Raw genomic sequence first — 26,815 nt, 5'->3', positions numbered from 1 at the left:
TCATCTGTGACTTTTATAATGGGCCATAAATGTTTCAGAAGAATGGTCTGGCGAGGGACTTCTTGACTCATATTTTGTTCTGCAGGCTCTGAAAACAAAGAATGTGCATGTATTTAACAATAAACTATACAGCTTTTGTTTTGAACTCTGGCTTAATTGAAATCAGTGGCAAAATTCTCCTCTTTTTATGGTGAACTCTGTGGTATAAAATAATCCCCTTCATTGTTATTAATGCATTGTTCTTTCTTCCATTTTCTGTATTCTTTAAATCTGAATTTTCTTTATATGCTGATATTTCTGTAAATGCAAACCTAAAGAGAAAGCCTCTGTTCCCATATATCCTTGACTTGCTTTTTGCATTTTTCTACAATTCTTCTTTGATCTGCCTCAGGACTTAATAATGAAATTTGACTCAATATCCCCCCCACTATATATAGCTCCTGCTACATCATGTTCTGTTACCTATCATCTGACAGTGTAATTCTTGAAATCTGGCCATTTAATTTGGTCCAAGAAAGTGTATCATTTAAGAAAAGGCCATGTTCATTTAACTAAGTGAATGCACATTTCTGTTTTCTTACCAAGCATTGGTGTATGGGCAGTTTCTCATACAGAGGGAGGGAGGGAGGGAGGGAAGGAGAGAGGGGGGAAAAGGAAGGGATGGCAGGGATGGTGGGTGTTGTTTACAGACTCCTGTGAGCAAAAATGGCATTTGGCAAGAATATTAGCTACAATAGCAGCATTCAAGGTTTGGTTTCAAAATACGCTATAATGCTGAATATTCTCATTTCCTTTTTGCATTACCCCTGCCTGCCATGGGGCTAGGAATGTAGTCTCACAGAATTTTTGAATTCAGATTTCACCTTCCCCTGCCATGGGACAGGAAATGAAACCTCCCAAAGCCTGGGATCTCTGCATGAATGGAGGGCATTGTAGATACATCTCGTATTTCACTCTTCCCTGCTGACACCCACAATGTCAGTTCTTTCCATCACTGGGGCATGCTGGACTGTTTTTAAAGACAATCACAAGGTCCACCTTTTAACTAAGTCAAAACATTTTATTTTCTGTTTTCTCAATTTCCTAGAACCAGTGATTAATATCCCTATCAAATTACCTGATCTTTAGGAGAGTCAACAGGACTATTCCTAGGATGAGAGCTATGCAGGAGGAGTAAGCAATAATGTAGACAGTTTCACCTAAAAATAAAAAAAGAAAGTAGGAATGAAAAATTTGCTTTTTTAGTAATAAAAATCAGATTTGAGGTCTGTATTGGAAATCATACATATGTGAGCTAAATTAGCTATCAATTTTGACAAAAGTAATTAAAAGGAGGGAAAAGGCCTAGATATATGTCAGTGGTAGGAATAATTCTACCTTTGCCATTTGATCCAATGTAATTTTCAGGCTTCTTTTAGTAAATACCAGCTTCAATAGCAATTCATATGTATAGCAGTACCTTTGCTGTAGGGAACAGCTTGTTACTATGATTTTTATTTTGGAATATTCTCCCTTTTGATTTTAAAATGTTAATGTTATTCTGCGTATCAGAGCTGAATTGGCTCTTACTTATCAACTAGACTTATTTTTCTTTCTCACATATTACTGTAATTACAGTGCAGAGCATTGCTCCACCTAGAATCAAATTAACATAAAATGGGCTCTAACACTGTTTTTCTGGGCCCCACTCCCATGGAGTTTCCTTTTTCTGTTAGGCTTCCCACCAAAAAGTCACTTTGGCGGCTTATGTGCTAAAAATTCCAACTGTTGAAAAACTGGGAGCTGTTACAAATTTTATTTTCCAAAGGAGGAGTAACTCTTTTTTTCCCTGATATAATGAATCCATTGGTTTTGATCAAATACCTGAAAGAAACATTTCAGTTGGAAGCGCAATATAAGCCCTGGGATGGGGAGGTGTGACAAGTGGCCACAAATGCAGAGCCACAAGCATAAAACACAAGACCTTTGTGTGACTCTCCTGATTCTGTTGTCTTTGTACACTCAGTAAGTTTTGCTTATAGAAGAATTCAAACGCAGAGGGCCCTAGCTGCTCCCGAGCTTCTCTGTCCTACACAGCCAGTGAAACATTGACTAAGGAAGGGATGGATCCCTGGACTCAGCACTGAGCCACTTCTCTGGGCTGTGGGAAGGCCATATTCTGGTCTCTGAATAAGTTATCAGTTATTATGAGCTCCATGTGCTATGTAAATGCACACACAAACCCTGAATGAGACATTTCTGTGTGCTCTGCATACATGCAGCAGGTGTAGTGTGTCATATAATTCAAGCACAGGTGGTATGGATGCTGGAGCAGCTCTGGGAAGAGAGAGTGAATAGTTTTTCCACAGCAAGGAAAACAAGGAGCTGAGCAGGGTGTTGGACCTGCCTGGCTTTCATTGTAGGACTGTGCTCACTTTTTCTCAAAAAACTACCCCAAGGTCAAGTTTTCCAATGTAAGAAAATGAAAGCAGTGATCAAACCACCAAAATTTACACAAATTGAATGAACATTCCATTTAATCGAGTAACCTGCTGGAAGATACTTAATGTGGTGAATTTTTGAAGAAAGACCTATCTGAGGTCTATCTGAGAGAAGGACTGCTAATAACATATTAAAAACTACATCAGCAGTTGGTGTAGCTCTCAAGTTACAGTGTTTCTTTAAGATGATGGGTTTTAGCAAAAGAGCAATTTGGAGGCCTTTATTTCAGTTTCTGAGTCTTAATTGTACATGCAGCTACTTTTGAAAACCTTTTGCAACTGTAGGAAGAGTTTTAGGGGCAACACTTTCTTACTTTTTTGAAGTGGAAAGTGACTTTCACACATATTTTAGGCAAATAGAAACTTTTCAAGTATGTCACCACAAAAATCATTATATCTAATATTATATCTTGTACAGTCATGGATGCTTAAAAATGGGTGAACTAATTTTCAACAGAACATTGTGATCTTTTTCTTATAAAATTTGTAACAGGTGCTTCATTTCAATCAAACAAAGAACTGAAGTGACCAACTGTTTTTGTTTTTTTTTTTAAATTCTATTTTTTGGACAAAATCTGGAAAAATGCTATGTTTTTGATGAATTGCTGGTAAAAGAGGTGTTGATTCAGTTCTATCAGGAACAAAGAGGGATTTTGGTGAATCTTACTCTATTGTGGATGTACCTGCTTAGGTATAGCTGGTGCATATTCATCAAACAGATTAATCCCAGCCTCTGCTCAGAGGTTTCTTGGCTGCCTGCAGTTTGTCACGGGCTTTTTTCTACATTTATAAAACTGTCAGACTGACAATGTTTGATACCTTACACATTAAAGGCACTGGAGCTGAACTAATCTCAGTTCCTACAGCAGCTGGTGTACTTACAGATAAACCCTGCCAATTACTTGTTTATCTAAAGACTCTACTCCTCGGTAGGAAATATATGATAACACTACAATTTAAGATGAAATTTCAACAGTTTTGGATCAAGTCCAATTTTATTGTATTTCACAAGAACAGGGTAAGTGTTCTGTATTTCTAGCTTTCTCTTCCATAAACAACCCACAACTTATCCTCAAAGCTCCACGGTGATGAAAAGAAATCCTTATCTTCCCACATGAATCACTTTTCAAACAAAGTGCAGGGAGCAATCTTTTAAATTATTTGGATCTGTAAATTCATTGATATCATTTGCATAGGATAAAGCCAAAACCAGGCTGAAGATGCATAATTAGGTAGGCATATTAGAAGTTTAGAGAAATGATATTTGGTTTATAACTTTCTGATATTGTTTCCAAAATGAGATCAAATTCAAGTTCACAGGAAAAATCTCACTAACTTTTACATGCTCCTGACTCCGCCCACATCACATCTTGTTGACAGAGTTGTACCAGCCCAAAGATGTCTCTGTTGGCCTGATCCCTCCTGAGAATGTGAATGTGTTTAAATCCAGTCCAGATTTTTACAAAATCTTGGTATCACATTTTTACACCAAACCTAGAATAATAATTTTTTAACTTCCATGGTTCTATTTATTTACAAGTATATTTGAATATATGTATAAACATTTAGATGTATTACTTATTGTGAAAGACTCCTTCTATTAAAGCAATTTTATCCAATGGGATGTTTTGCAATGCTGCTGAATAAAATAGAGAAATCTAACCAGTTTTTGAACTGGTAAGCTATATTTTAAAGAATGAACCTAAGAAAAAGCTGAAGATATACAGTTTCTTCTGAGCATGTTCATCTGTAGATGGCCATTCATGTCATCTGGTGAAAGAGTGAGTTCCTTGTAGCTTTCAGTGACAAACAAAGTTAAGGATTCTTCTGAGATTTTAATGTAGAGACATCAGCAGATTTTATCTTGTGTTTTTTGAACAGAAAATAGCCAAGAAGCAAATGTCTTCAACTGTTCTTCACACACATGAAAGGCCATATTTGACAACTTAACTGTTTTGCCTCTGTGCCCTGAATTCTTTTTGGGATTTGATTTCATTAAAGACAAATGTTTTGTAAAGATGATAATGTCCTTTGCAGCCTGAGCAATGCACATTTATTTGAGTCTAGGACACTGAGTTAGATTTTTGGCAGTGGGATTTGTGAAGCAATTTGCAGTATAGTTTTTACCATCAGGCAGATATCCTGATTCAAATTCTTCTTCTTGACCTGACTTCCTATGAGACTTTCATGGCTTAAAGTTCCCATCTCACATACATGACAGCTACAATAGAAAGAAAATTTTATTGTATGGTTTAGGCTGGTCAGCATTCTTTTTACTTTTCTAAAGCTACCCAAAGTTCTGTTGAGGTTTCAAGGAAAGTAGGTTCTTGGAAAGTATTCAGATTTCAATGTGAACAGAATTAACTGGGTGCAGGCTGCTTCTAGCAAATATTTATCTGAATCTCTGAGTGAAATGTAAAATGCATTTTACCCACTGAAAGGGTCTGCAGTGAGAACTAGTCACAGGAGGGCAATATCTCAACTTTGCATTTTCTCACTTAGTGCAGTATTTCTTGTATTGTGACTTGCATTGTTTAACCTCTAGAGTCTCGTTCCAACTAGGGATTCAGGCTGCCTCTGCAACTGGCAAGGAGAAGTCAATACTTTCAGCAAATGCAGTCCAAAAAGATTGGACTACTCTTCCTTTGAGGGTCCTTGACTTTCTTCTCTGGCTACACTGAGCACTTGGATGACATGCATGATTCTCAAGTAACTTTAATGCTAGTGCTACAGCCAAATGCTTAATTATGTCCATCCAGGTCTCAGGAATCCATTCCCTTAATCTGTTTTTACATCCTTTCTATCCCTTATCCAGGTTGCCCACTTCAGCAATAGTTGAAGGATGGAGAGGTTAGAAGTCACTTCATTTTCTACTGCACACAGTGATTGAATTATTTTTTTCACAGTCAAAAGTGTTCTGTAGGAACAGTTCTGGGAGCTAATTTGTAGTATTAGTCTGGAGAATTGTAATCTGCCCTGCACAAGGTAGAACAGGTCCTTCTCATTAGAGGTGACATTTGTGCATTAAGCTCTTTAGAGTTCTCATTCTGTAATTGGGGCCCTCAAAAGGAAATATAAAATAATATTATTTCAGCAATGAAAACATTTGTATATTAATTCAATATTCTTAAGCTTTATGTTGCTTAATTTCTTACTGTAAATGCATGGAAAGAAAAGTAGCAGCTCTAATAAAAGGAAATAAAAGTTGCAGTTCTTCAGCCCAAGGGGTACTGTGTGCTCTCCTGTTGTGTAAGGTAGAGTCTGATGGAGTGTAACACAAGCCCCTTCTCAGATCACTTACTGTGGCTTCTAATTTTGTTGCTGTAACTACTAGAGAAAGTCAAGAGAGACAGAAGTAGGTGTGACATCAAAGATAATAATTTGTGTCACACATTATGACTACTATTCTCTAATGACTGTACAGAGAGTCAGACTCTGGCATGCTTAATAGCTTAATTTTCCTCAATTATAATACAGTGATTGTGAGACATCTATTTCAAAACCATTTGTCAGAGTAATTGGTTCAGTCTGATTAACTTTATTTTGTGGATATATGAGCTAAGCCAAACAGGTAGGGAGATTTCCAGACCAAATGAAGGAGCAACAGGTCGAGCTCACTTGCCTGAACCCACCCAAGGAGAGGAGTGCTGTGGAGATCATGCAGTGACTTGCCCAAACTCACCATTAATTGCAGAAGAATGGATCTTTTCCCCCGGCATTTCTGTATTTACCCCATGAAAACTCTTCTTCTGAATAGAAATTTGACCTGGATATTGGAAAGAAAATATTAATTTAAAATATTACTTTAAAATAATAATCTAAGTGCATATTGTTTGATATTTTGCTAACAGACACATAATTTAAAAAGGGAGCTATTTAAAAATACTGTTTACTGATATTTGATGAACAAATTGAATGACTGCATAATAGTTCTTCCTGTTCCACCTCAGTTTTTCTTAAGGATGACAAGCATGCTTTGAAAATACTCTCTTCCACAAAAAAAGCTTAAATTCTCTTTTCACATAAACTGTTTTAAAAATAGACCCACCAAAAGAATTGGGTCCACCAAACCAATACAGAAGGGGTGAGGAAGGGGTAATTGCCTGAAGTAATTTCTACAAGGCAGAGTTTATTCCAGCTGTGTTGTTAGACCTCAACAATTTTTTCAGGAAGGCCTGTCCTCTCAGTGGGCATAATTTCATGAATATATCTGAAAATACATATCTTCTGTTGAAATGAAAAATAGGAGGTTTACTTAAGTAGTATGGTTTACAGAGTAGAAAGCTAAACCATACAAGTATATATCTGCTCACTCACATGAACAGCAAGATGAGAAATTTTTGTAATATAAGAAAGGTATACAATTGTAGCCTGGAACACTGTCCAAATAGAAATGGACTAAACCCACCTGTAATTTGGTTTGTTTTTTTTTTTTGTTTCTGTGAGATCCAAAAGTACAACTGAAACGAAAAATATTTTGGAAACCTAATTTTTTTCATTCCCTCATTGACATTTTTTCTTATTCCTGTTGAGACACTGATCTTCCATTGGCAATGATCCACACTGTGCTTCTGTTTCACACAGCAGCAGTCAGTCACAATTCTTGCCTTTTACTGAGTCTGCAGCCATTTCAGTGTGAGCATGGCCTCGAGAGCAAGCTCCTGTAGCAAAGGCAGTGCCATGCATGAGTAGGAAGGTGAGATGGTGTAAACACCTCTCATGGGTCTGTTCACACCAGTTCTGGAGGCAAAGATCCCCTTCTCAAACCCTGGGTATTTGCCTATCCAGAAATGTTTCAGAGCTACAGATCATTGCCATTGTAAGAGTGAAAGTTAGCCAAAGATCCCCACCAGGCCAGAGGAATGAGTCAGCACATGGGGTTGGGTGGGCACTGTACTCACTCCACATCTCTGTACTGCCCTGCAGAGAATGGCATTAAAAACATGCTTTATAACAAACCCCATAACCATCACCACCATCAGCTTAGCTGCATCACAACTAGACATCTAGGGAAAAAAACAAAAATAAAGCAGAAACAACAATAAGCTGGAACTGGTTTGTAGAGTAGGTACTGATGCACCAAAGGCTCTGGATCCCCAAATTCTTTTTTGTTTAACAACCGGGAAATTGTTGCACAACACAAGAAACATAAGCTTCTGTTCTTCAGTCCCAATTAGGTTAGGGAAGTTTCAACCACAAAAACCCTCAAACCATTTTATCCTGAGACTGCTTCAGGGAATGGCAAAAGCTCGTCAGCAATTATTTGATTATTCAGACATGAGGATCATTTTTTTGTTTTGTAGGTTAAGAAATAACTAACATGATGATGTACTCACTCATTTGGACTGTTAAATTCAGCCCTAAAGCAAGAAAGTAAATAATATTCATCAACAAAATCACTGCTAGAAGTCTCACGTCTAAGTGTGCTACATTATCACTTTTCCAGGGGAGTTGTTACATAATTTTTAATATTTTCTCAGAGTCTGGATTTGACTAATGATTAGCTAAACTAAGAGCAATGTTTCAGCAACTTGATTTTAATTTTTGGGTAGCCCTTGAGTGACATGAAAAAAATGACACCCTTATCAGTGGTACCATTTTGCTTTCTAGAACTAAAAGAGTAGCTACTTCATTCAATGAAATGCATGCACACAATACATATATGTTTTCAAAACACTGTCCATCAGGTAAAACTATGAAAGAACCATTTCTTTTCATTGAAATCTTTAGGTATCATTACCTCTCCCAAGTTAAAGAGCAGATATAATTTTGGAGTATAGATGTAGAAGATAGCTGGCCCAGGGCATGATGCACCAGTGAGTAACATATCCTAAGAGGATATATATTGCAAAATAGTTAGTGTGATAAGTCAGAGATTTGAGGAGAAGAAAACACGTTGGTCTGTGTTCTGGTTGATGGACCAGATGTCTGCATGCAGCTGGAGCACTGCAGAGGCTGCAGATGAACCTTGAGGTTCAGTTTATCCTGCAGGAGACCAGGAACCACCCTATGATAGAGAACCACCCTGTGAAGTGACCCATGACGCAATAAGTTGGGACAAAGAGGAGCTTTGCTTTGAAGGCACTTTGCAGATTCACACTAAAACATTCATATTTGTTCCCATATTGCAAATTATTGCATTTACAATTCTCTAAACTGAAGGCTTGGCAAAGACATGTATATTTGACAGAAATATTTAGCTAATTAAGTACATGAAAGTCATTACTGGATCTGAGAAAGTACCTATATTTCATCTCAATTTCACCCAGTGTTTTTACTGAAGACCAAATACTAAAACCTCCTTTAAATAATTGAAGCTATTTTCTACTGAATGAATTCCGTTGCTAAATATGTGTAAAATTTACTAATATCCAAGCTCCAAAAAGAAGAGAAAAAACCTCCAAATGCTACTTTGTATTATTTGTAAAAACAGTGTACCAAAGTACAACATCAAGCCAAGAACAGGATGACTTTGGGCTTTTCTAATCTGCATATTAATATAGACTTTAGAAATTATTTCTTTATTTCAGAAAATTCAAGTTATGAAATGTAGTCAATTTCATTGGTTTACTACTATTATAATTTTTTCCCCATACCAGAAGAAGAAAACTCTATGCTCAATTTTTGTTTTGATTTGTGTTTTAAAACCACAGTTATAGACCTTGCTGAAACCAATGGTAGCAAAGATATAGCAAAGACTTGATGTAAATTAGGATCTTAATTCTCTTTAAAACGAATTATCCTGTAAAGTTCTGAGCGTCACTCACGTAAGTCACTGAAGCAGGACTTGCTGTGCAGCATGTGGTGGAAGAGCTGACACAAAGGCTGCTCCAGGGGAGGCAGATTTTGGCAGGTGCACTCTGTGTGCAGCACCGTGCCCCAGCTGCTGACGTAGGCTGCCTTGCAATCAGCGGTGGCAGAACAGGGCACGTCATCCTTGAGCAAAGTTTCCAGACAAGCTTCATCCTTATAGCATTTCTTTGTCACATGTCTCCAACACTTTGACCGAAAAGTTGTGTATTTTTTCCTGGAAGGGGAAAAAAAAAACCCAAAAGAAAAACAAAAGAAGTGTACAATGACACTTTAACAAATGTGATTTCATAAAAAGACATTTAATGAACACCACTAAAGGGAGTGTATGTCCAAGGTATCACTTAAGCCTTAAAAATTGCAATATTCAGTGATAGCTGACATAAATTCTGCTCTGATTCTGAGAAAAAGCAACTGCACTTCCAATCAGCAGCTGCTTCCCAAAGTCCAGAAAATACAGTGTGAATTCCAACAGTCTCAGATACTCAGAGAAGAAATGTGAATACAGGAATTGGACCAGTAATCCCAATGAAACCACACCATGTGGTGTTCTAGTGGATCAGTTTTTGAGCAGTGTGAAGGAAGAATAAACATTCAACTTATTTAGCATTAAATAATCTACATCCAATGTCAACCCCTTGGCCCCCCAAATGCTAACACAATACAAAATGTCAAAGGCTCAGGAAAAAGTACATTTCTGTGAATTTAAAGACAAATTGATAGCCAAGATAAATTACATGAAGAATTAACTTGTTATCCAGCTCAGTAATCTCAAATGATTTCCATTTATTTGCTGTTGGGATGGAATAAAATTGGCCTTTAATGCCCTGTATACGACAATAGAAAATATCCATTATAAGTTAACTAAAAAACATGTAGATAATAGTTAAAAACAAATCTATCATATTAAACTTTAGGGGATGATGAAGGTAAAGCCTAGTATATAGTACATTAAGTTATTAAAATATTCTTCCTTAATCATAAATGTTATTATGTGTTATATAATAACATATATGTTTTATTTGTTCTTAATTTGCCGTTGATATTGTGTAGTAGCCACAAGCATGTCATGTGGAAAAGCATGGGTTGTTGCAATACTGGCTAGAAAATTTTTGTAAATATTTTTACTACACAAGAAAAGATCTCAAAGCAGATGCCACCTCTGCTCCAATGGAATTATTTTCATTCACCTCCTGATTTATGGATGTGACTAGCCATAACTCACAGACTAATTTTGCTAATTATATGCATTTATTGTCAGTGCCAGGAAACATTAATGTTCCCAAAATGATGGGGAATTCAGCCATAATAACATTACATGTCTATACATGTACAGACATACATTTACAGCCCTTTGGCCATTCTCACTGACATCAATCTAAATATTCTGCACAAAACCAAAACCATCTCTTGGCCTCCTGGTTTATTGACTAAAGGTGAATTTGAGCACAGCTTTGAGGTAAAATTCAACTCTAATCCACAAGGCAACCACACTGAAAAACAAAGTGGGCCAATTGACCAGCCTTGAAAGGAGGCAATTAGGCTGAACTGCAAATATGGGTAATCCTGTTGCACCTTTTAAAAATATAAAATTAAACTTTGAAAAGGCATTATCCTTCATGAATTTGGTGGTCTGTGCATGTTTCAGGCCAGATTTTTGAAAGCTTTATGCGAGTATCCTTGAGATGAAGAGAATAAGAGAAAAGATTTTTGAATAGGCCAAGTTGGTTGCATGGCTGTCGGGTACAAAGGGTCAGACTCTGCCCTCAAACAGTAATTACTTTTACCAAACAAACTTTGTCTGGTCTGCTGCAGAACTTGGGCAAATTACTGGAGGGCAAAGGTGCAGACAGGCAGGTGTTATCTGAAGAAAGGGGTAATGAAAATATGCAGTAGCATAGTTTGTCCAGCAGAAATGGTGTTAAGTGTCATGATACAGGCAGAAGAAAAGCCCACATTAGATTCCAAACCTTTCTGAAAATTAATCATTTCAGTTTACTTGTGGGATTACTTCTGGAATTACCACAGTTGATCCAAACATCTGTGATGATGTCAAACACAGCAGATACACTGCAGAAAATAATTTTGTTATAGCTGGGATATATAGAGTATAATAAAAATGGTTTGACAAAACCATGATCAAAAAGCACCTTAGTGGACAAAACACTTCTACTCACCTGCACAATTCATTCTCTTCACAGATCTGGATTACATTCAGACATGATGGGGGTGGAACTGCAGTAACTGCACAGGGCTTGCCATGGAGAAGTTCTTTGGCTCTGTGGCAGGATTCATCATGCTGGGTGCAGTCACAAAATATCATCATTTGGGCAACTTCAAAAGGCATGTTTCGATAGAAGAACCTTATGGCTGCTTGACATCCTTCCACGTTGCACTTCTTATTTACTGAGCAAACTTTCAGGTACAGGGACAGCTGTTTGTTACACACTTCATCTTCCACACACTCCCTGTTCACATCCAAACAGCTCCTGTTTGCTGCGTGTGCTAAAACCAATAACAGCTTTTAAAATAAAATCTCAAGAAAATTTTTCTCAAGTGATGACTGGAAGGTGTCCTGTCTACATAATTCCAGTTAATCAAGCTTGATTCCCAAAACTCTGATCCAGCTCTTCCTCCTTTCTTGCTTCTTTTAAGCCCATTGAGTAACATCATAATTCTTTCCTGCACTGCTTGCGCTGCTCGCAAGCAACCCTCCTGAAAGAGCTGAAATCTCCAGTGTGCAGTCTTATGCTAGGCTAAGTAATAGGTAATGAAGAGGAGAATATAAATGGCCTTTTTGTGCTTTTAACATCAGTTTAGGTATTTCGAGACTGCGAAATAAACCTTCCAAAGATATCTAGAAAGATAGCAAAGAAAATTCTAGACCCTAAAATGTTTATGGGATAAGATTTACCTCTGTAAGTTTGACAGGATCATGATTGTTACCTGATTTACATTTACATTACTTGATTGTTACCTGTTACATTTTTGGGTTCTTCTCTGTCCAGTACCTTAACTGAAGATATGTTTGGTCTGTTAACTCCCTGCTCATCCATTTCAAAGAAAAGTATTAATTTTAATCTAAAGGTATGTTGTACACTGTCTGAAAACTGACCTAAAATTATTTATTAGGATTCATGAGTAAATTCAGACTTACCTTGTTTGGAGAGAGCAGATAAACCCCATTGTAATTTTGTTTCCATACTAATATTGTCTAGAAAAAAAAGATACAAGTAGAGACATAAATTTTAAATACCATCTTAGCCTTTTAACTTTAAGGTATGGGCTGTCTTGCTGGCATAGTGCCAGAAGTAAAAATAAACAAGAATAAAAGAAATTTGTTTGACCAAATACAACCCACTAACAAATTCTGAATTCACTATGACATATATTCATAAGTTTGGGGGTCAAAGCGCAGTTTATCAAAGGCTGTTCCTAGCATTTTTTACATAATTAAAGATCCTATGGACTCAAGAAGAGTTTTTTAGAGCTTCTCAGTGCATTATAAAGTCAGATTTCTTGTGAATACATAAAAGTCAGGGGCCTTAACATGTTTATCAGTGGACCAGTTTTCAAGTTCAACTAACTGCTTGTCATGGTCTAGAGTCAAGGCTAGCAGACAATTCTTGCTATTAGAAAATTATTTTTGTTGGTTTTATACTGCTTCTAGTTACAGTGAGAAACTGAAACTGACTGATTTAGATCAGGTTGTATCAAATTAACACATTGAAGAGCCACAGTATTTGCACTCAGGCTATCATTTTGTATCAGATTCTGAATTTATTTATAAATAAACCTCCTAAAATTATCATGTTTCCAATGTTGAATTGCAAATGGGCAAAACCCCCATTTTTTGTAGACTGTGGACACTACTGCTATGCACAAAAGCATTCAGACTGCTGGAAGAGCACTAACTTGTGCCAGATTTTTCTCACCATCAACATCAGCATTATAGTCATCATCACTGCCATCACTTTCACCAGCTCCTGAGGCTTGGCTCTCCTGTGAGTATTGTAAACAAGGGTTGTTAAATATTCCCTTCCAGATTTTCATGCATCTCGTCTGAAGCGGCTGGGAGCACGTGCAGGTTCCCAGAGCTGTTTTCCTCAGTTCTTTCCAGGCCAGCAGACACTTTCCAGGCCCGGGGGAGCCGCAGGTGCCGGCAGGTGCCTGGCAGGCCCGCTGGAAGCTCCTGTGCGCGGCAGAGCAGCGCGGCTGCTCCCGGCAGCGCCGCTTGGCCACGCTGCAGCTGCCCAGCTCCTCCTCGGCATTCCTGGGGGGCCTGGCACCCAGCCCAGGGTCTGACCTCGAGAGAGACTCTGAATGGTCTGCAGAAATAGGTACAAACACAGTTATGTTATATAGAGAGAGTTAATTCATGCTATTTTTATATATATGTGTATATAAAATATTGTAAAATCCAACTCATGTCTTTGACCACCCTGGCTGGGAGCAGAGTCTTATTTTTATTCAATTAGTTCCCAGACAACGTTTAGATAATATCAAGTCCGTTAGCTTAAGAATGAAGTCTTCCCAGACCATGACCATCGACTTCCCAGGAATGTCTGAGCCTTTCAGGAGGACCTGCACCTGGAGCAGATTGCATCTACCATCTCGAGTACTGGCACCACTGGTTACATCTGAAATAAGGCTACCCAGAAGAAGTTCAGACAGCCATCCAGACACCTGGACTGGCTTTTGTGTCCGTAGGGTCCCAGTGATACATGTGAAAGAAGGCTATTCTGGAGAAGATCAGACAGCCATTGGGACACCTGGACTGGCTTTGTATCTGTATGGTCCCAGTTCTACATGTGAAGGGACACAAAGGACCTTCTGTCATTTCTGCCCCAGGTGGAATACACGGGATATAAGCTGGCTGTATGAGACAGTCGGGGTGAACCACCGGGGAAACGCTGGCACTCTGTCAGTCGGATCCAGGTTCACCCAGCACCAAAATTCCGGAGTTGACGCTGCCTTGGCTGTGGGGGGTTTTTTAAATTATATTTTGTTATTGATCTAATAAATCTTTGTTAAATTTTTTAAATTTGGCTGCAGATTTGATCATTTATAACAGTTATAAATCGAATGGGTGATGGATCATCATCACAGCACAAAATCTCAGCAAAAGGGTGCTTGTCTTAATGCATTGCAATGAGTGAAACAGCCCTAGTTTAATTCTGAGCTGTGTGTAAACACCATAATTCCAGTCTTACAAACTATTGAATCTTCCTCATGTTTACTGTGTGCTGTTAGCTGCATAGTACAGTCCACTCTAACAGCTCAGCTGCAAAACTGTAGTAAAAAATCCTCAGTAAAATGACTGCATAAGGAGTTTAACTTCACGTAATTTTAACCACCTGCAGTTTGGACATATCATGGATTATCATCTTAAAAAATGCATCATTTTTGAAGAGAGAATGACAGTTCCAGAAGATGGTTGATTCATTACCTAAAATAGCAATTTAAGTTAGACCGGGAGAATTGCTCCTGAAAGTGCCTAGCAACAGCATATGCTGTCCCTTGTAGGTAAACTCAACACTTCTGTAAATCCATCCAAACTTGTTTCTAAAGTGGTGAGAAATGCAATCTCAGCTGACAAAAAAATATAATATTATGTTATTTTGCTAGAAGCAAAAGCAACTGTTCCAATGGCATCAACATTGGGTTTCAGATACCCATCCTTCTTGTTTGAGACAAGGAGTTTGAGACAGATCAGGATGTTATTATTCCCTCTGCAATAAGGCCATATAAGTCTAGTTCTATATGAATGCCTAGTCTAGTACTGTGATGAATGCTATGTGATGCCAGTAGGGTGTGATGGATCAGTGCCAGGAATCACTTTGAAACTCACTTTGCAGACTCTCATTCACTGGCTGATTTTATCTCTCTTGTGTCAGCTTTGCTAATCATTATGCCAGGAGACTTTGGACCAGAAGCTGCAACTTCTTCATGTACCAAGCAATTCTCAATGACAGAGATAGACTTTCTGCAGGGATAAGAGTTCTCAGAAAAATAAAATTGATTGAGGGGAGCTCAGCCCCTTGATTACAATGGAATTTTTAAAAGATGCACTCTGTGTATTATGTACAGCTTTATGCAGGTGGTGACTATGACCCTAACCCTAACCTCTCCTAGATGTAGTGAAGGTCCTCCTGCAACACAGTGGGGCACAACTGCAGCCCTGTGCATCCCCATGCTCTCATCCTCCCATCCAGAAGTTACTGAATGTGTCTATATACACGAGCTAGATCCAGTGGTTCTCAAATTTCCCTGGGCATTGAGTAAGCCCCAACACACATTGTGTATTCACTCTTGCTTTCCAGTGGGTTCAACAAAAGTTTTAGAAGCCATTTGAATTTCTCACATGCATTTTATTGCTTTTGTTTATGGCATTTCTTTCATATGCATGCTGGAGCATGAATATCACAGAAAAGACAAGAGTAAATTTTTGGGGGCATTTATCAGACTTGAGAATATGCAAAGAAAGTTGAATCCACTTAAAATGGTGGTTACAAAATTACTGGGTTTGGTCATTATAATTACAAATTTATGTTCAGTTACCTTTATTAATGCTGCACAGTTTCCCAAGCAAAGCTGTGATGCTACAGATATGGTCTGTAGTGCAGACACACTTTCTAAATTCTGGGTGCTTGTCAGCCAGGACCTGGATTATTCCATTACATCCAACAGTGTCTTCTGCTTTGCATCTATTACCTAGAACTCACCATTAAAATTATAATTTCATTAATGTTTATGAATGCTTAGGGGATATGGTTACATAAAGCAATTGAAGAACAAAAATAATATGCTTTGCCAAGAGAAGATGGTTTGTCATATTTTACAAATTTTAAATAATATTCAAAGTAATATAATAAAGCTGTGGAAACAATATTGAATTTTTTTATTTGCTCTAATCCATTGCCAGAAGATCTGCTCTCAAAGTACTTAAAATCTTAAACTCACACCTTTTATTTTAGGCAGGTCAGGCACTGAGACCAAACTAAAAAGGTGCCTAGGAGTGGAAGGGGCACAGCCTGAACTGAGAGACTTATCTTGGTCCTGTGTGGTAGAAATGAGGTGCCTGGTACAGGGACAGGAACACACAGGGCAGGCTTGAGGCATCACTGTGTGATGGAGTGAGAGACAGGACACAGAGGGCAGACCCTGCCCCGTGATAATGGTGATGAGAACCCCAGGCTGAGGAGATGCTCTAGGTCAGATTCTCTCTCTCATGTGAGGATGATGAAATGCCATTTGGATATTCCCTTGAACCCCTACCCCACAGAAAAACTTCACTGCCTAAATTTAAGAATGACAACAAATTTAAAGTAGCCCAAGAATAATCTGATTTTTAGGATTTTTAGAATAAAAAGGAGGGAGAAGTTAACATAGGAAAAAAAGGTGCAGAAACTTTTGTTTGCTGGCCCAGTTTCAAATCTGTTTGCATGTGCACTTGGACTCAATGGTAAAGACACTCACTCAGGATGTCAGGTCATATTTTCCACGTATGTGGGGTGAAAATAAAGAGCGGGTACTAGTTTGTGGTACGGAAGTAAATCAATCAACCATATACTTTATGAGCTAAAAGCTTTTAAAAAATATTATTGGTATGATGATAGTGGGATTGTGTGCATCCTCAGGAGGTTTGCTGATGACACCAAGCTGCAGGGTGCAGTTGGCACATTGGAGGGAAGGGATGCCCCTGGAGGGACCCTGGCAGGCTTGGGAAGTGGGACAGTGCAAACCTTATGATGTTCAATGAAGCAAAGTGAAGGTCCTACACCTGGGTCATGGTGCAGGACCCATGACAGACACACTTGCAGGCTGGGCAGAGAAGGGATTGAGAGCAGCCCTGCAGAACAAGACCTGGGTGCAAAGGTTGATGAAAAGCCCGTCGTGAGCCGACGGTGAGGGCTCGCTCAAAGCCAAGAGTGCCCTGGGCTGCACCAAAAGCAGCGTGGCCAGCAGGTGGAAGGAGGTGATTCTGCACCTCTGCCCTGCTCTCATGAGACCCCACCTGGAGTGCTGCATCCTGCTCTGGTGTTCCCAGCATTAGAGGGACATGGAACTGTAGGAGCAAGTCCAGACAAGAGTCAGGAAGTTGATAACAGGACTGGAGCTCTTCCCCTACAAGGACGGGCTGAGGAAGTTGGGGCTGTTGAGACCAGAGAAGAGAAAGTTGTGTGGAGACCTCACAACAACCTTCCAGCATCTGAAGGGGCCTAAGGGAAGCCAGAGAGGGACTCTTTGTCAGGAACTGTAGTGACAGAACAAGGAGTAAAGGGTACAAACTGGGAAAGAAGACAAATTTATGTTGGATTTTAGGAAGAAATTTTTTACTGTGAGGATGATGAAACATCAGAAGAGCTCGCCTAGGGAGGCTGTAAATGCCTCATGCCTGGCAATGTTCAAAGCCAGTTTGATGATGCCTTGAGCATCCTGGTCTAGTGGGAGGTGTCCTTGTCCATGGCACAGGGGACTGGGACTAGATTATCTCTAAGGTCTCTTCTACCCTTAACATTGTATGATTCTATGATTCATTATTGCCTAAGAAAGTTACACATTACTTAAGGATGTTACAAATGAAGCTGTTTAATTTAATTTAGAAAAGTTTTTTTTGTGAAAACCAGGATCCACCTCATCAAAACAGGTGTGTGGATCCCCAAACCAGCACATTTCCTCTCTTTACCTCACAGACATTAATATCTCACAATATGTAAGAGAAGCAGTATGTCACTCACAAGATCCAGCCAGGTCACAGGGCAGCTGAGGGCTGGTTTCAGTCTGCTGAGCACACAGAAGGTGCTGCCTGCTTCCTGCCTTGCTGCTCCCACAGGTGTGGGGCAGCAAAGACTCTGCACTCAGTAAAACTGCAAGTGACAAGGAGTCCTGTGTCACCAGCACCATGGGCGAGCTCTGATGTGAGCAGAGCTTTAAAATCACCTATATGTTGTTGACACAAATAGCAGTGGAAGGCAGAGGAGACAAAGCTCTGCAAGAGGTGGCAGTACATTTTACCACTGCCTGAAGTGATGAGAATCAGCTATTCCTGACTTCACACCCCTGTCCTGATCCCCTTTTTTCAAACAGTCTCTGCATTGCCCTTTCTGCAGTTGCTGACTAAGCAGGGTTTGGGGGATTTATCAAATAATACACTACTAGTGGGGAATATCCCAGGCCAGCAAGAGCTGCAGGTCCCTGCCTCTGCTCCCACTCCAGCTCCTCCATGAGCAAAGAAGGAGGTGATGGTGGCTGGGATTGGTGTATCTCTCCAACCCCATCTTCAACTTTCCTCCTACTTTTTCAGAAGAAGATCATGACCCCTGACCCTTAGCCCTCACAGTCCCAGAAGTCAAGGAACTCAGGAGATTTATTGAATGTCACAGACATAGGATACTCCCTGACTACAAAAATAGGATGGAAAGGATGCAGTGACATGGCCCATGAAGATGAGTGTGTGGATATTCCATTCTGTATTTTATCAACTAAGGGATAGTAAAAGAATTTCAGGAAAATACATTCCAGCAGAAAGAGAGCAAGAAAGATCAGGAGGGGCTGGTGTAAAAATTAGCTTATTCACAAAATTTATGACTGTCTTTTTCAAGGTCCAGAGTAGACTTCAAGGGTGAAGGTGAGCAGAACTGGAAGAATAAAGCCCCATAGCCCATTATATTTTGTGCAGCACCCCAGGCTCACTCAGCTCACCTGTCTCCATGACACTGGCAGGTCGTGGCCAGGAGTCAGGGGCTGTGTTCAGTGGCCCCTTGTGCTGGGATCTCACAGCTGGGGGAGAGGCTGTGGGGCTGCCAGCATGCAAAGAGCACAGACAGAAGCAGGAAGCACATCAGATTTATGGGGCTCCCTTGCATGACTTCTGGAAAACTGTGTAGAAATAACCTATTATCAGTGTTTCTCTGTTTGTACATGGTATTGATTCAGCTGTGATGAACAGCAGAAAATATTTTATTACTGGTTTTCAATTATGGTTGCTTTACCAGGGATTAGTTCTAGGTAATATATTTTATCTTATACATATGCTTCTAAAGCATTTACAAAAAAAATGGTCTCCCAACCTAATATTTGGCAGCCATTATTCATCATTTGATTTATTTACAGGTACACAATTCATGTATACAGGACCACAGATAGACATGACAGAATAGAAGCTGACACTCCCAGAGTGATAATCTCTGCTTTTGCTTAATCAGCTCTTCAGCCATCTCAGTGGGAATTTAATTTGAAGACTCCAGGGAAAAGTGTGAGGTTTTCCTCTTTAGCATTGGTGAGACCACAGTTTGGACAGACCTCCAGAGATCCTTCCAACCTCAATGAGTCTGCTATTCTAGGAAAAGTAAACTCATCCAGATCTAATCCAAAATGCGATTCCTTAAAATGTAAGTCATCTGAGTTGTTTATTTCTTTTGAAAAATTTTCCTGTTTGCCATTCAGAAAAAAAAAAAAAGAAAATTTATACTTATGGCTAAATCAGAGTTCAGAAATGTCTTTTTTTTTTTACACTGAAATAACAGAAGGAAAACAAACAAATAACCGATCCCACAAATACATCATAAAAGCCCAAACCTAAAAGCCTTCATTCAGCAGTGGTGAAACTCTTTTGTTCTTTTCAAAATGAAAAATTTTATTTCATCAAAATTTAATATTTCTATCCTGACCTGGAAGCTGATTCATAGACATTTTCACACTCTGTTTTTTTCTTTCCACCATATTTTGGCCAGAGAGGTGAAAGAAGGACTGGACCCTGAAGATTATAAACTGAGACTCTGGAAATGCTGCTGGAGTAGTGGGAAAGCAGTGATGGAAAATTTGACAGAAAAAGGAGTGACTTAGGCAGTAGTTTGGAGAGTGTTCCCAGACTGCACTGAACAGCAAAAGATGGAGGTCTTGATAATGTACACACTTAACTTTGACATTAGTCTGATGGACTGAGTTATTGAACTTGTACCCCAAAGGAGTTTAATTATAATTTGTAGTTAAGTTTTGCACAAAGAAGCTAACAAAACAAATATTTACCCCATCGTCTATTGCCTCCAAGTAGCATGTTTGTGCTCAAAGGACATTTTCCATTCCTGCAGCATGAAGTTTCTAGACTTGCTCACGACAGACAGTATAATGTTACTCTTACTAATGATGCTGCTGGTAGGTTTTCTATCACTGTTTCTGTGGGCTGCCTGAGAGGTACCACCAGATGTCTGACTGGATTTACATGCTCTGGGATCATGGTACCTAATAAGCACATTTAGAGTAATTTGTCCTAGACCCAACACAATATCTGAGTGCTCTGCAATGCTGGAGAGTCCTTGCCAAAGGCTATTATCCTAAGGAAACATACAGATGCAAATCCAAACAAGCAGTCACAAGAATGATTATTTCTGGAAGGTTTCTCTGGCCCAGTTACAAATATCATTAATATCAGCGAATAAGTACGTAGGACAATAAGAGAAATGTCATATTATGGGACAATGTCATACATCCAAAGGGGGGCCACAGAAGCAATCATGCTGGCCCACTTCATCTGGCTGCAGGGTATCAAGATTAACAGGCTACAGAACAAATATATATCTTTGTGGCAAATAGTCCTGGTGCTAATGTGTTTGTGAATGATGTGAGAGAAACAAATTCAGCTTGTTCTGTTTTGGTTCTAGAGAGCTCATCTTTAGGGCACTTGAGCCAGAAAGTACTGCATATTCCATTTTTTTTTTTTTTTTTCATTTCACATAAAATATTCAACAGATCAACAGAACAGGGGCTGAAGCCCAGCTGCTTTGGGAACTGTTGTAACTGTTATATTATCATGTACTTTTCATTTGCTTCATCTGTTCTTAAAAGTATTCAGGCATTCTATGTAAAGTAGATAAGTATCTGGAAAAGGAAACACTAAGAAAGACTCCAAAGAGAATTTTCTACTCTAATTATTTTAAATATTGTCTTGCGACTTGGGACACATGGGACATCCGATACATGCAACAGGTCAGACAGAGGCATTCATTCAGGTAGCTCACACTAGAGGGGAATGCTTTATCTGTTTCTTATTCTAGTACAATAATTGAAAATTACTCTAAGTAACTAGTACATTGTTTTGGGTATTGTGTAATATTATAGAACCACAGAATTGTTTAGATTGGAAGGGACCTTCAACCCCTCTGCCATTGGCAGGGATGTCTTCCACTAGAGCAGGTTCCTCAAAGCCCCATCCAACCTGGCCTTGAACACTGCCAGGGAGGGGGCAGATCATCTCCTCCAAATTGTGTAAAACAAAGTTGGAACTTCTTCTCCAGTTGCACACAGGCTTTATTTAAGAGGATCCCACAAAAGCCTAATTTTTGCTGAAATCAGACTTCCTGAGTTGATTCAGGCTTTGTTCACAGCACAGAAATTTCATTTATCACTTTCTTGGGGAGAAAACATCACTGTTACTAAAAGTAGCATTGGCCATTGCAAAGGATTTCAGAAGCTGGTTGCCTTTTTCCTTAATTTTTCTCTTTAAAATCTCACTGACTGCATTTAGTTCCCACAGCGATATTGTAATAAACTATGAATATGCAATAGCATATAGCAATTCAAAATTAAGGTGTGAACACCACACAGAATTACCTGAAATATTGCAGGCATCTTCAACCACATTCCAGACACTCTCACATCCATTTCCAGCATTAGCACATTGTTCCTTCAAGTGCAGACAGTCAGTAGTCTGGACAGTAGATATACATGTGAAGTAAATGAACAACACTGTAAAAACAGAATATAATGACTATTTAAAGCAGTAGATAATGTACTGACCCTTTTCCTTTAAACATAGATTTTAAAGATATAATTTTCTCTAGTTTTTCTATAGATTCAAGTTTGCTATCAAATTAAATTTTGGCAGAACAAAGTTTTCCTCTGTTTTTTAACTGGAAAAGTAAATGTTCAAAGTTTCAGTGTGGCATATTTTGCATTGGTTTTACCCCAGTATTATAACAGTAACCATAGTTCTGTATGACATCGGTGCACGGATGTATAGAAATTGCTGCAGTTCTGAGATCCGTAATAAATTACACAAAGGAAGACAGTATAAAATTCAGAAGAAACAGTACTTTATTAACATGGAATCTCACCAAGCTAAGCTGTTTAAGAATTCCTATGAATAGAGTGCATGAAAGATATTTGACATCTACACAACTGTTAGATAATAAATGTGATTTTATTTTATAAATACAGTACTCTTCACTCTCTTTATTTTTACTTCACAGATGTATCATTTCTTGAAAGCAACCCTGACATATATGCCTTCATCTGCTTTCCTGAGTGCATTGAGCCTGTTAATTACATAAAAAAGTTCTGAAGGTTTTAAGGTAAATAATTTTAAAGCAGCACTGCCTGGGACTTATCAGTAGAAAATGAAATTGCCTTGTTAAGAAAGGATAAATCAGTTGGAGTTTAGCTCTTTCATTAACATTCCCATGGTAAGACAACCTCTAATTTGTAATCATGTTTCATTTTCTATAAAATGAAGTTTCAGTCACTGATTTCAGGCCTTATCAAACGACCTGCTGAACACCTGATGTGTTTTCTTTAGTTGCTGAAAAACACAGCATCTCCCTGACAAAATACCTTTTTTTACCACCCCGTGCCATGTTCAGGTAAGTTCATGTGGAATTTGAGTGGTTTCCGGCATTGTTTAATCCCTTCAACATCATTTGCAAAAAGCATGAAATACTGCTTCAGGATTTGTTCGGATCCTATCTGAAGAAATTAACCTTTTTCAATTATACATCTTAGAATAAGAAATTATATATCAAATACCCCTCTTGATAGCCTTAAAGAGCCACTGTTTAGAGGTGATGCCATCCCTTCTGGAAATTATTTACCAGTGATATAATAATGCTGCTGTAGGGAACACTTTTTGGATGCATGCTGATAAATATGAAGCAATATTTAATACATAATAATTGACAGGTGCAACAGCATCTAGTGTGCCTATGAGACAACAAAGAGGCCACATGTGCTTATAATAGCTAGTGCTAATCCTCCCTTGGTTGTGCATATTCCTGGCAGTTCTGGTGGTGATTTCCAGCCTGAAACACTCCTAGGCTGTGTCTGTCCATCAGCCTTGAAGACATATTGACAGAAAAAGCTCCTACCTCCATCCTCTGAGGGATGTGCAGCTGGCCCTAGACATTGGGACAATTATGGCTTATTATGGCCACATTTCAGTTCTAGGATTGTCTGCAAAAGGTCTTGCTTATTTTGAAATTACTTACTATTTATTCAGATGACAGAAAAAAAAAGTTGCCAAGTACCTTACAGGGCAAAATGACTTCATATATAAAACAGTACAAAACTACAAACCCACAGATTTATTAAGAAAAGGTATTTTGCTGGATGATGATTTATCTATTTTTTTAGGTTCTTACACAGCAGAAGATTTATGCATCTGACTAGGATTCACAGCACAAAGTCTCTGGGCTTTCTTCCTCATGTTCAGACAGTTTTAAAGGACCAGTGGCTGAGACAATCTAAACAGGACTGACTGCACAGCCTTCCTGCTACTTTTTAGGGAGTATTTCACACTGCTGCTCATTTTGAACCTACCTGGAAAGTGGCCCCAAAATAGGAGAGGATATTTTTGCAAAATAAAAAGGTGAGTAGCATGATCTATGATTTAAAGCACTTCAGCTGAAGGAAGGGCTTCTTTAGGTCTAATGACACTTTATGGATGAGTCTTTGATTCCTCAGCAGTACAGAGGGGGTACACTGCCAGAAACCTACATGAAACAAACTGTCCCATATGACTTTAGAGTCCAGGGAACGGGAGCTTCTGCAATTTCTTAAACTGACAGATATTACTTTAGTTCACTCTTGACTTATTTACTCTAATGTTTGGAACACTAAGTGATTCTGCATAGAAGACTTGAGGGCATCTAAGAGTTAGTTTGCAACTAAAACTTTTAGCAGGATCCATATTGACAAGAAGACACATTTAAATTTCTACAGATGCCTTCATTTTTATGAAAAGGCCTGTTGATTCACTGGGTAGGTGAAAATTCTCTGTTCTGTGTAGAATTTGGTGCCTAAAGTTAAAAGGAGGGAGAAAAAGAAACATTTTAGCACCTTCATTTTGCAGATTGGGAACTGAGGAATGGAGGAATTTCCCAATTCGGCAATCCTAAAATAATGTAAATAAGTAATAATGAATACTGGGAAACCAAGCTGTGCTTTCTATCCAATGGCAAGAGCAGTGGGATGACAAGCTTTAAAGGCAAAATGGCAAACTACAACTGAATATACTTTGAATATAGTTGAAAAGTGATGAAAAACAACATTATTTTAACAAAACCAGGGCAGAACTACCTAAGGAATACTTTTAACACAGAAACAAAAGCCTAGAGTAGCAGGGCGTTAAGGAGAGAAGAGCATGTATACAGTATACAGTGAGGAGAAAAGGAGAACAACAAAAATTAACATACAACATACTTGTCTCATCATATTCTCCTGTACCAAACCTTTCTGTACCAGCTTTGTTGATTCTCCCCTTATTCTCCACTCAAACCCGAAGGAAGTGTCGGCAGCCCTGTGTGAAGCGCACCCGGCGCTCCCCAGCCAGCAGACGAGCGGCTGTTCGTTCCGAGCAGGTGTCCCCGCCGGTCCGTCCTCCCTTCCCGCCGCCCTGCCCCAGCCCTGCCGCGGAGCTCCGGGGCTGCCCCAGCCGCGGGGCCGAGCCGCCGCCACCCCCGGGCCCCCGCCCGCCCGGAGAGCGGCGGGAGCCGTGCGGAGGGAGGCGGGGATGGCCGGGCACCGGGCGTGGAGGGGCGGCCGGGGCCCCCGCACTTACCGGGGCCGAGGAGCGCGGCCATGGCCGAGGCGCTGCCGCTGCCGCCCGGCGGGGCCGCAGGTGCCGAGCGGGGCCGCCCCTTCAGCACCGGCCCGGGGACAGCGCCCGCCGGCCCCGCCCGCCGCTCCGGGCGCTCCGAGCGCTGCCGGCCGCCCGAGCAGCGCCGCATCCCCCTGCCTCTGCCCGCCTCCCGCGGCCGGGGCGCGGAATAAAGCTTCCCGCCTCCGGGAGCGGCCTCGCTGCCGCTGTCACACCCTCTGCTTGCACTGCTCCTCTTGCCACGAACGCTGAGCCGGACTGCGTCCAGACGACACGCAGGAGTTCTTCGGCATCTTCCACGGGATCTGGCACTCCCTCCGCACTTCGTTCTCCTTCATTTGATCTCCAGAGAAACTAACAGAGCAGGTCTTTGGCTGTCGCCTATAATCTCCTTGGAAAATGCCTGTTGCTATGTCCTATCGCCTTCTGTAAGCACTTTTCAACACATTCTAGAAGTGAATTTATCTCAGATATGGAATACAATCTTGATCGGTTAAGGAGAGAGAAGACCTATGGAATATGGTGGACGGCAGACTAGGGGAACAAAAAATTAATCTATAGTCTAGTCCTAGACTGGACTATGAGTGTAACCTCAGGTGTTTCACTAAAATACCTCAAAAACCAGTTTGCCATACAAGTCAGCAGCTGACTTGGTACTTAACAATGGAGCAGTCAGCCATAAAGGATGCAATCATACACCTGCTGGCTCCAGTGTCTGTGCTTTGCTTTTGCAGTGGAAGGAGGAGAAAGCAACAGATTCCTACTGATTTTCCCATGCTACTCATGAATCTTATTTTCACAAATATTTAACTGTATTTGGTCCTTAAATGCCTAAACAAAAAGATGTCAAAATTTTCAGCTTAGCTATCAGAGAGACAGAGATAGTGGTTGAAATCCTGTCCCTACAAACAAATCAGAACTTGACCCAAAGTCCAGATTTCAGTTATTTTTCTTAGCTCAGGAAAAATTGATCTTGCCTGTAATTTCTCTTTTTATTTTCTTTTACACAGATTTTTAGCTAGTTTTTTAAACTGCATTATTTATGTAAGCTCTTAATGACAAAATTACTAAATATTTGTTTGTGGGCTTTTTAATTGTTCAATAAATAATATATTACTTCACCCAATATATCCAACAGCCACAGAAAAACCTAATTGTCAAGTAGAAAAAACAGCCTGAGAGATAAATGTAATTTTAGATGTGAGACAAATTCTAGGTTGGAAAGCTAAATTTGCCTTTCCCTTTGACCATTGTAATATGCAGCAGTAGGTTATGATATGTCATTGAGTGAGGGCTGACTTAAAGTAAGGTTTGGTGTATTCTCCATCCTATAAAACACTCTCCAGATTAATAACACATATCAATTTTGCTAAAAGCAGAGAATGAGATGGTTCTCTCTATTTAGTCCAGAAGAAAAGGAAAAACATATTGGTTTTGGAGGTGGAGACAGGGAGATATTATCTTGCATTCATTGTGACTGCAAGGCACAAGCTTATCACTACAGTGACAACAGTAAAGGAGAAACAGGTCAGGATATCAGACCTTCAAGGCTGTGAAATATGTTGAGAGACACAGCACCAGAATGATGGTGGCACAAGAACTCATATCTGCAGGAACAAAAATGCTGTGATTTAAGCCCTATGTTTAATGCTGC

At 39.6% G+C, this 26,815-nt stretch overlaps 1 protein-coding gene across 1 annotated transcript; it reads right to left on the bottom strand.

Moving 5' to 3' along the window:
* Positions 1-25,144, bottom strand: GFRAL (GDNF family receptor alpha like; the record flags this gene model as incomplete). Its single annotated transcript, XM_084203064.1, has 10 exons — positions 1-88; positions 1,118-1,199; positions 6,163-6,246; positions 9,248-9,507; positions 11,468-11,795; positions 12,448-12,504; positions 13,202-13,618; positions 15,852-16,010; positions 21,903-22,037; positions 25,123-25,144. The coding sequence occupies 10 exons, from the start codon at positions 25,142-25,144 to the stop codon at positions 1-3; spliced, it is 1,632 nt and encodes a 543-aa protein (XP_084059190.1).
* Positions 25,145-26,815: the final 1,671 nt, after the last annotated feature.

Source organism: Fringilla coelebs (assembly GCF_963513975.1).
Source record: "Fringilla coelebs genome assembly, chromosome: 3".
NCBI lineage: Eukaryota > Metazoa > Chordata > Aves > Passeriformes > Fringillidae > Fringilla > Fringilla coelebs.
The sequence above is the reverse complement of the archived record's forward strand: the minus strand, read 5'-3'. Positions and strand labels throughout refer to the sequence as shown.